Here is a 10253-nt window from a genome sequence, read left to right on the forward strand (position 1 = left end):
CTATACATCTATACATCTATCTATACATCTATACATCTATCTATACACCCATACATCTATCTATACATCCATACATCTATCTATACATCCATACATCTATCTATACATCCATACATCCATTTTTAAATGCAGTGGTTCCCAACCCTGATCCCTGAGGAACACCATCCTATACGTTTTAGTTATTTCCCTGCTATGACACACCCGATTTGAATGATTTGGTGAATAACAGGCTTCAGCAGAATTTGAGGAAGTAATTAAATCCCTGAATCAGGTGTGTTGAAGCAGGGAAACAGCTAAAACATGCAGGGTGGTGTTCCTCAGGGACCAGGATTGGAAACCCTAGAAAGTTTCAAATCTTTGTGGATTTCTCTGAATATTTTCTCTGACGGAGGCAGACTGATGTATAAGTGAAAGTCGGTGAGCTAAAATGGAGGAAGGAGTCGCACCGTGTGGATCACATTCAGTGATCCCAGGAGACGCAAACAGTTTCGGGGTTTGTTCAAACATCTTCTTGGTTTTCTGTTTTCTTTAGGACCAGAAGACGAGGGGTTTGCTGGACTTAAACAAGGAGATTCCCGAGGGGCGGCTGTTGACCATCGTGTACGGCTCCGACCTGGTCAACGTCTCGTTCCTCAACTTCCTTGCTCTGCAGGAGGAAACGGCAAAGGTAACCACGGAAACCCGCACCCTGTAATGTTCACAGAATAGGCATGGCTGTGTTGTTTCCACCTTCCTGTCTAGCTTAGTTTTAGTCGTAAACTGATTGTTCACTTTACAATGTTGACACAAAGGTACGTGCGTTTACGAGTTGTATAGAAACATTATTGCCTGCATGTGTGTGTGTGTTTTATGTCGTAACTCGTAGTTTTGACATCAAACCAACGGTCAGTCTTGTTTTGTCCACTTGTGTGTTTCAGATTTGGGCAGAAGAGCTCTTCTCAATTACCAAAAACATTATTTCCCGCAATGAATCCCGTATGAACTACATATACAAAGTGTAAGACTTGTGCGGGCCTTGCCTTTTAAAATATTGCAGATTTTCTGATATTTTAAATTGAACTCCCCTCCCCCCTCACACCTTTTGTGTTTTAGGTATATCAAGCTAAAGCTTTATGAAAATCAGGAGGGGAATATTTTATTGAAGCAGTGAGTACAAGCCTCAACCGCCACCTTCTTATCTTTGCACAGACATTTAAAGTCACTTCTTCTTTCTTTTCCACTTTCATGTCGCTCTTCCACTTTCGTTCCGTCTGTTTAGTGTCGACATACCTTTTCTTCGGCATTTATCATAAGCTTTTCTCTTCTGGTTTGGGTTTTACGCAGAAAGCCATAAATTTAAAAGGCAGACTTGAGTTTAAAGCCGACAGCTTGAGCGTGTAAAAGTGATCTGAGCAAACTCCTTTTTGTTTTTCCAGTTTTCACAAGTTGTTCTCTGATAAAAGACGGGTGGAACAATCCCTGGACCAGTGTGGGCTCCTCGTCAACAAGGTATTCTTAGAAGGAAATCAACGCAAGTATTGCTTCATGCAGAGCAATAAGAGGAACTTTGTCTCTGGCTCTTAGGGGTGCTGGACATAACTATGTTCTGGGCACATCCTTGCAAATGAAAAACCGAATCAAAGTAGTTTTAAACCAAAAAAGTCCATGCTCAATAATCCAGGTATACAATCCAACAATTTTCAGTCAGGTCATCTGGACAGTTTCTTTTTTTGCTGAAACGTCTCACCTTCCATCCGGAAGGCTTCATCAGTCAAGGAAACGCACAACAAAAACTGATTCTTCCCCCAAACAGCTTACTCCAAAGTGGAACAAACCAGTTATGTTGGTGCTAAGATGATGTCTTTGGCACGCCCCCCTCCTCTGTTGCTGGCCCTCTTCCTCGTCGACAGTCATGTCAAACTGATTCAAAACCAAATAGTCCATGCTCAATAATCCAGGTATACAATCCAACAATTTTCAGTCAGGTCATCTGGACAAGAAACCGTCCAGATGACCTGACTGAAAATTGTTGGAAGTAGTTTTAAAATTTTCAAAAATGTTTTCATCGGTTGATATAATTTGTAAGCTTTGACATTGACTGAAGCCAGAAACATGCACTTTTAGGTGTTTTTTAATTCAAATGATCTTGTCATGCATAAAATTGTCACTTTTTCAGAATTTTACAAGTACTGATCAGTCAGAGAAAGACATCAATCCACCCTCTTTCAGTTTTGGAGTTTTACGTATCAAATCTAAGAGTTCCATCTCCGACTCTGTAGATCTTAGTTAGCAGGTTAAAAGTTCTTGACAGTATAATTGGAAAAGACTTACCAAGTATGGCCTGCTTGAGTGGTTTGTGAGGAAGAAGCCTCTTCTTTAAAAAGAATCAGCTTACCGGTATGTTGTCTTATGTTGCATATGAACAATATATCAACATAAGTCAACATACCGGAACGTTGATCTTTGTTGCAGTAGAATCAATCTTCTTGCATCTTATTGATGTTGCATATGAACAATACAACTTTATTTGTAAAGCACCGTTGGTCAATTTGCTGTACATTGATAAAAGCAAACATAAAAACAGTTAAATCAATTAAAACAGTTAGAGTACATAATAAACCATTAGCTTATAAAAACAACAAACTATAGAGCAATAAATACAATAAAAAATAGATTAAAAAACATTACAAACCAACATCTCAAGCTGAGTTTAAGGCTAAGGAGAAAAACAAGTGTTTAAAGAGAAGATTTAAAGACAGGAAATGAGTCAGCCTGCCTGATGTGCAAAGGCAGCTTGTTCCACATTCACCATCTCAAAATAAGGTTGTGAACTAAATTATTTGACCTTGGACACTTGCCGCAAGTGATAAAAGCTGGACTTGATCACTGATTCAATCTGTGCATCGAGTTTAAAAACATTGTCCAGCCTCACACCCAGGTTAGTTGCCGTCTGAGTCATATGTTGCGTTAAAAGACCCAAATCACCATAGGCTTGGAGACATCACTGGGCTTAAACAACAAGACCTCAGTGTTTTGCTCATTAAAATGTAAAAGGTTCAGCGACATCCTTGCTCTGACTTCTGCAATACATTACAGGAGTTAGTTCAATGAGTTTTGCTTTTTTTTATTTTTGTGGAACATATATTTGTCTGTTATCAGCATAAAAATGGAAAGTGACACCATGTTTCTGGAGGACAGATCCAAGAGTGAGTAAATAAAGGGAAAACGGAAGAGGGCCAAGTATAGAACCTTGAGGTACCCCATTTGTGCTATGTGCTATAGAGGACTCAACAGCTTTGACATGCACACAAAATCTCACAAACAGACCACATGACTTAAGGAGCAATGTCCTTTGAACAGATAAAAACAAAATGAGATGTTTAACCACAATGCACAACATCATGTTTGTGCCAATTTGCTGTGTTTGGTTTTTGCCAAACACCTTATGCTAAGCATGGTGGTGGAAGGGTGATGACTTGGGCTCATTTTGCAGCCAAAGCACTCAGACATCTTGTAGTCAAATTACCCTAGAGGCTCAAACTGGGTCCTGCAACAGGATAATGATCCCAAACACACAGCAGCAAATCTACAACAGAATGGGTTTTTAAAAAAGAAGAAAAAATCAAGGTGTTGTAATGTCCAGTCAAAGTCCAGGTATAGACCTTACTGAAATGTTGTGGCAAAACCTTGGGATAACTGTATAGAAACAAATGTTTGCAAACTTCTATGAACTGCAACTTTGTAAAATAGAGGGCCAAATTCTTCCACAACAATGTGAGAGACATTAAAGTATAAACAAAACTCCTACTTCAAGATGGTTCTACAAGCAATTAAATCAGGAGGTGTACCTTTTTATACTCTATTTTGGTCTCATTTTTGTTTGATAAAAATGACACGGGGGAATTTGTTGTTTGGTTTTGTATTATCCCTTTTACATAAACCTTAGAATTAAAAGGTGTACTTCCTTTTCCTCATAACTCTACATTAAGTAGCTTTAACTTTTTGAACGCTTTGTTAAAAAGTGATTTACAGAAAACTATAATAACATTTGAGATGGTAAAAAAGCAGAACAGTAAACCAATGCAAAGGTGGACCCACAGCACAAGTATTGTTGTCTGGACTACTGAAGGAAGACCGTTCCAGACTAAGAAAGGACATTTAAAGTAAAGGCACTCTGAATTTGTTGGTAATTACTCCATTTTATAATATTCAAGCTTGATTTTGAGAAAAAAATCAATAGTATGTTATTCTCACAATTTAGCTAAAGAAAATTTTAAGACATCCAATATTCATTGCATGCCAAGTTGTTGTGTAGAAGAATAACGTGTGTGAAAGCACCTGGCATTAAGAACGTGTAAATCTGTGCATCACCAGCATAATGTCAGAGCAGACTGAAATTTTGTGGCCCAGATGAAACGTATGCAAGGAAAATTGAACAGGACCAAGTGCACACCCCTGAGGCACCCCACAGTTCAGAGGTGCATCAAGGCTACTAAAATCTAAAATCTATTAATTTTTTCCACTTTATCAAAACTGCCAAATCAGAAACATTTGAAAATCTGGTAGATGTATTTAAATCTCAATTTTGATCACTTCTGCAATTTTTGTGCCATTTCAACAACTCACATATCAAAACATTAAGCTCACTCAAGACATTCCTGCTCTGACTTTTGGTATTTGTGCAATTTATTTTTTTATTTTTAGCATTTTCAACCATTTTCTCCTCATTGAAAATTAATGTAGCTCTCTTCGCATCCTTCAAACCCTTTGGGCTGTTTAAAAACTTTTACTGCGCATTTCAGCTTTTGTTCTGCTTCAGCTTCTTTCTGCAAAATTCAGCTTTTTCAGCTACTTTTTAATGTCACCGTCATTTTTATTTATATAGCACATATAAAAACGTCCATGTTGACCAAAGTGCTTCACAAACGGGAAATCTAGCAATAAAATAAATGAAAGAGCAAACATTAAAAATCACAAGTATAATAAAACTAAGAACAAACTAACGCAATAAAAGTGTTTTAAGGTGGGATTTAAATGACCTTAATATTTTTCTGCTCATTTTAGCCTTTTTTCTGAAGTTTATTGTTCAGAATTTTACATTTTGTTTTTTACTGATAATGAAGACTTTTTTGTTGTTGCTATTTTCAGCCTGCTCATTTCAGCTCTTTTTTGTTTTTTAGCTTTTCAGCTTTTTTTTTGCTAATATAAGTTTTTTTTTCTGCACCTGTCAGTTTATCTAATTTCTAACAATTTTAAATACATCCAGCTTCTCTTTGCCTGTTTCAACTTTTCTATACATTTCTGCTGTTGCTGTTCTGCTTTATGCTTTTATTTTCCTGACTTCAGCAAATGTCAGCTGGTCAAATTAAATTCACATTTCCAGCCTCATTTCAGCTTCTTCAGCAGCTTTCAGCAAAAAACAAAAACAAAACTGTAGCAAACATTCACACCGCATTTTCACAGGAAATGTAATTTCTCCAGTTATTATTTGCAACAAGCCCATCCAACAGCTGACTGGACAAGGACCTCGGGTGTTTTTAATTGAAAGCTTTACCTGGATCCACGGTGAATAAGGATATTTTTACCCCATTTTTTATAAAGTGAGCTGAGCCGCCTGCCTGGTGGTGGTGGTTCTATAGGAGCAGCATATTGACTCTAACCTCCATACATCTCTTCAAGCCAAATTAACCAAATAGGCAAAGTTTTCAACAAGTTGTCTCTGAGAAAATAACCATAGATTGTACGGTTGTAGGCAGGGAAGTTGCTGTGGTGCAACTGATCAAAAATAACTATTATAATACAAAACTAAATGTATTCACGGAGTCGTTTAACCCTGAAAATCCAGTGAAAGAATAATTTTTTGCATATCTTTAGAAATTTTTGCTAAAAAAAAAACCCAGGTGTTTTTTGTCTTATAGAGTCGATGTAATCTGTTTTTAAAATGAGTTGGGAGATATGTTTCTTATACACAGAGGTCAGATGCTGCAGACTGTCTGGGTTTGTCCTCAGTTGCTGAACTCTGGTGTCTCCTGCTGGTTATAAACTAGAACAGATGAAATGTTTAAAGCAGTACAGAGAGAACTTTTGCTTGCAGCATTGACGACGCGATAAGATTGATCAAAAGCTATCGATCTGTTTTTTGTCTAAATGTATGCTTTTAATCAGTCCAAGACTTGTGTCTAAACCACCTCTCCTGTCTTTAGCCAAATCTAACTGTAAAGATGTATTTATTTATTTATTTGCATTTTTCTTGTATTTTGCAACACAATCCTTTTTCCTCTTCTGTTTGCAGCTAATTGGAGTAAAAGCAAAGAATTTAACGGTTAAAACTTTTATGGATTTTCTCGACAACTTGACTGCACGGCCCGAGTTAGAAAAGATCTTTGAAGAATGGTGAGTGATACGTAAACCTACTCTACATTTTCTTATATATTTCCATGTTTTCTTTTCATGACAACGTTCATTTATGTCTTTATATCTTTATATTTATTATTTTTTTCTCTGTAGCTGTAATTTAAGAGCTCTGACTCAACGCTTGTTAAACTTTTGTCTCCAGTGGCTCTAAGAGGAAGCCATTTATCACTTTGGACCAGTTCATGGAGTTCCTCAACCACAAGCAGCGAGACCCCAGGCTGAACGAGGTGCTGTACCCTCCGCTGAAGAAGGACCAGGTTCGGCAGATCATGGAAAAATACGAGCTCAACCACAGCCGGCTGGACCGAGGTAAGCAGCCGCTGTAGGCTTCTTCAGATCGATTAAAAATAAAAGATAGTTGGGAATATTTGCACGCATGTGCTGCTGTTTTGGTTTGTTTGCTTCTACGTTAATTTAAAGTAGCTGCAGAACCTGAATGTTATTTGGATGTTTAAATAACATTTTTTTCCTCGCCTGGATCATTTTTTTATACGCCCGTCATAGGACGTACTTTGGTAGAGTTGCTGTTTGTACGTAGACTTTCTCTTGTTCCGCTCGTAACTTGTGATCCGCTTAGTATTTAAATACACATATTCATCATCACTAGACGGAGCTTCATGTGTACTTTCCATCACCTCAGCTCCAAGGTCAAGTTCTCAAATCAAGTTAAACTAGAGAAATTACATTTCCTGCTAAAATGCAATGTGAATGCTTATTTCTGAAGAACTTGCTGAAAAACAGCTGAAATTAGCTTAAAACGTGCTGAAATTGAAGAACAAGCTTCAATTAAAAGAAAGCAAAAAGAACACACATTCGCTAAATTATGTTTAAATTGGCAGAAATGAGCACAAAAATTAATACATTTGCTAAAAAAAAAAGAAAAGGCTGAAATTAGCACCAAAAAACCCCTGAAAGTATCTGAAAAGGAAGAAAATAAGCTTAACCTACCAGAATGAAATGGAATAAGCTGAAATAAGCTGAAAAAATGTGGAATTAGCTGAAAAAATGAAACAAAATTAACATAAAAATGGCTAAATAGCCACTGAAATTGCAGAAAAAGCTGAAACTAGCAGAAAAAAGCTGAAAGGACGATAAGTTAAAAATAGCATAAAGAAGTTAATCAGGTTGAAAGTGGCAAAAATTGCCACGAACAACTTGAATTTATCTGAAAACGGCTGAAATTAGCTAAAAATGCTGTAAAGTAGCTGAAAAGATAGAACAAGCTTAAATTGACATAGAAAGCAGAAAGAACACGTTTGACCAATTAAACTGAAAGAAGCAGAAATGAGCAACAAAAAGATGAAAATTATCTGAAAACGGCTGAAATTTGCAAAAACAAACAAAAATAAAACAGATGAAAGTATCTAAAAAAACAGAAAGAAGCTTCAATTACCAGAAGGAAATAGAGAACACAATTTTGCTGAAATAGGCTGAAAAATGTTTAAATGAATGCAAAAAATGTGGAATTAGCTGAAAAAGTTAAAATTAACATAAAACAGCTAAATAGTAGCTGAAATAGCAGAAAAAGCTGAAACTTGCAAAAATAAGCTGAAAGGAGTATAACAAGCTGAAATTAGCAGAAATAAGTTTTAAGTAGTACAAAAATGTTGCAGTTAGCAGAATGGATCTGAAAGGAGTACAAAACAGCTGAAAGTAGCTGAAAAAAGTTTAAATTTGCACAAGGAAGCTGAAAGCAGCTGAACCAGAACAAAATTTGAAAGGAGCAGTAAAAGGTTGTAAACAGATCTAAAGATTTGAAGAATGTAAAATGAGCTCAATTCATTTTCTATGAGAGAAAAATGTAAAAAAAGACTAAATATCTCAAAAAGCTAAAGTTGCACCAATAATAAAAATCATAGCAGGACTGTCCTGAAAGAGCTGAACGTTTTGATTTATGATTTTTTGAAATAGTTGAAAACTGACGCATAAACATTCAGACAATTAAGATCTTTGCCTGTCTGAGCCATTGCTGTATCTTGCTGTATAACAGTTTGTGATGGGCGTATAATGTGTGGTTTCTATTGTCTTGACTTCAACCAGCTACCCATCTTGTTCTCTGTTGCAGATCAGATCAGCATGCAGGCGTTCAATAACTATCTGATCGGAGAGGAGAACTTCATCATACCTCCAGAAAGGCTGGATCTCATCGACGACATGAACCAGCCACTGTCCCACTACTTCATAAACTCCTCTCACAACACATACCTCACGAGTAAGAGGCTCTCAGGGAGAATCTAAAATGTTAACTGTAACGGCTCATTTACACTCGAGGTGAACGAGTCCGCTCTGGTCTTCTTCTAAGGTATCAGGACATAATCGTGGTCTTTGTGTAACAAACCTAAACTTTTTTACAGAACTTTGATTTTTGAGGTTTACAAACATCAGTTTCTGCACAGATTTCTTCGTGTCTTGCCACGACAGAGGCGGAGGCTTCAGTTTTAAACTGAACTGACGCTTCCTCCTGCTGTAACGCTCCGTTTTGGCGCCCAACTTTGCGTCGATTCCTTCAGATTTCACTTTACAGTTGTGTGTCTGTGTCTCTGTCCGTCTTTAGTGGGTCAGCTTGCGGGTCCGTCGTCCGTTGAGATGTACAGGCAGGTTCTTCTGACCGGCTGTCGCTGCGTGGAGCTGGACTGTTGGAAAGGCCGAACAAACGAGGAGGAGCCGTACATCACCCATGGCTTCACCATGACCACTGAGATCTCCTTCAAGGTGAGAGGGGCAGTGGAAAATCTTTCTGGTCAGACAAAACAAAGAAAGAGCTCTTTGGACACAATGACTAGAAAAACATCTAAAATAATCAAGGGGAGTCTTTGAAACCTTAGAATACTGCACCAACTGTCAAGCACGGTGGTGGTAGAATCATGCTGTTGTACTTGTGCGTTGCAAAAAGTGAATGGAAAAATGAAGATCCACCTCCAAGTTCTTCAACTTTACCTTGAATCAGCAGTTAGATGAATGAAGCTTGGACACATTTGGGTTTGATCTCAAATACGCAACTGGTTTAACTACGCAGGCTAACATTGAGCTTCCATTTGTGGACCATGTGTAAACGCTCAAACGATGTTGTTTTTCATGTTTGAGGTTTTATAATAATTCCAAATGACAAGGGGAAATATAAAATGCATACCAGACAAAAGCCTGTCGGGGGGCGGGGAGATGGGGGACCAATGTTTAGGGGTGGTTATTGCCCGTTTGGATCCTCCTTGGTAGCGCCCCTGTATACAAAATGTTCACGATCATGGTGAAACCTGCCAAAAGATATTTAATCAAATATTAGTGAGGGTTTATGTTTATATCTGAGCCTGTATGCATAATTCTGACCCTTTGCAGGATAAATAAAATCTACAACAATTTCGAAGTTGTGCTCCCAGTTCTTTTAGATTTTAAGGATCTCCGAGTTGGAACAATAGCTCTTATTTGATAAATAATTACTTCAGTATTAAAATGAGGCCATAAATCTACTATAGGAGCTAATATATATCACGTTAGCTCCAGAGCTAGTAGCATTAGTGCCACAGCTAGTAGCTTTAGCGCCACAGCTAATATGTATGGTGTTCAGAATCAGAATCAGTTTATTATTGCCATGTCAATGAACGAGGTTCACAACTAGGAATTTGCTTCGACATAAGGTGCAAATAGTAATAAAGTAAAAATAAAGTAAAAATGAAGTAAAAATGAGAACATTACATAAGACATAAGACCTGTGTACACCCACAAATAAAGTAAAATTAAAAACATAACATAAACATGTGTACACCCATACAATAGAAAACAATAAAAAAGCTTAGAAAACAGTACAGATGGTGTTATCTCAAGAGCTAATAGTTAGCTCTGAAGCTAATAGTGTTCGCTTTAGA

The 10253-nt window shown here is 37.3% G+C and overlaps 1 protein-coding gene across 1 annotated transcript in view; it reads left to right on the forward strand.

The window, feature by feature from the left end:
- plcb3 (phospholipase C, beta 3 (phosphatidylinositol-specific)) overlaps positions 1-10253 on the forward strand; it is a gene marked incomplete in the record, with an annotated part of 95978 nt that overhangs the window by 61907 nt on the left and 23818 nt on the right. Inside the window, 8 exon segments of the mRNA XM_037676193.1 lie at positions 533-667; positions 918-997; positions 1093-1146; positions 1416-1488; positions 6272-6372; positions 6536-6702; positions 8459-8605; positions 8948-9105. Coding sequence (XP_037532121.1) covers positions 533-667; positions 918-997; positions 1093-1146; positions 1416-1488; positions 6272-6372; positions 6536-6702; positions 8459-8605; positions 8948-9105 — 915 coding nt within the window.

The sequence above is a fragment of the Nematolebias whitei genome, chromosome 1 (assembly GCF_014905685.2).
Source record: "Nematolebias whitei isolate Nwh7 chromosome 1, NemWhi1, whole genome shotgun sequence".
NCBI lineage: Eukaryota > Metazoa > Chordata > Actinopteri > Cyprinodontiformes > Rivulidae > Nematolebias > Nematolebias whitei.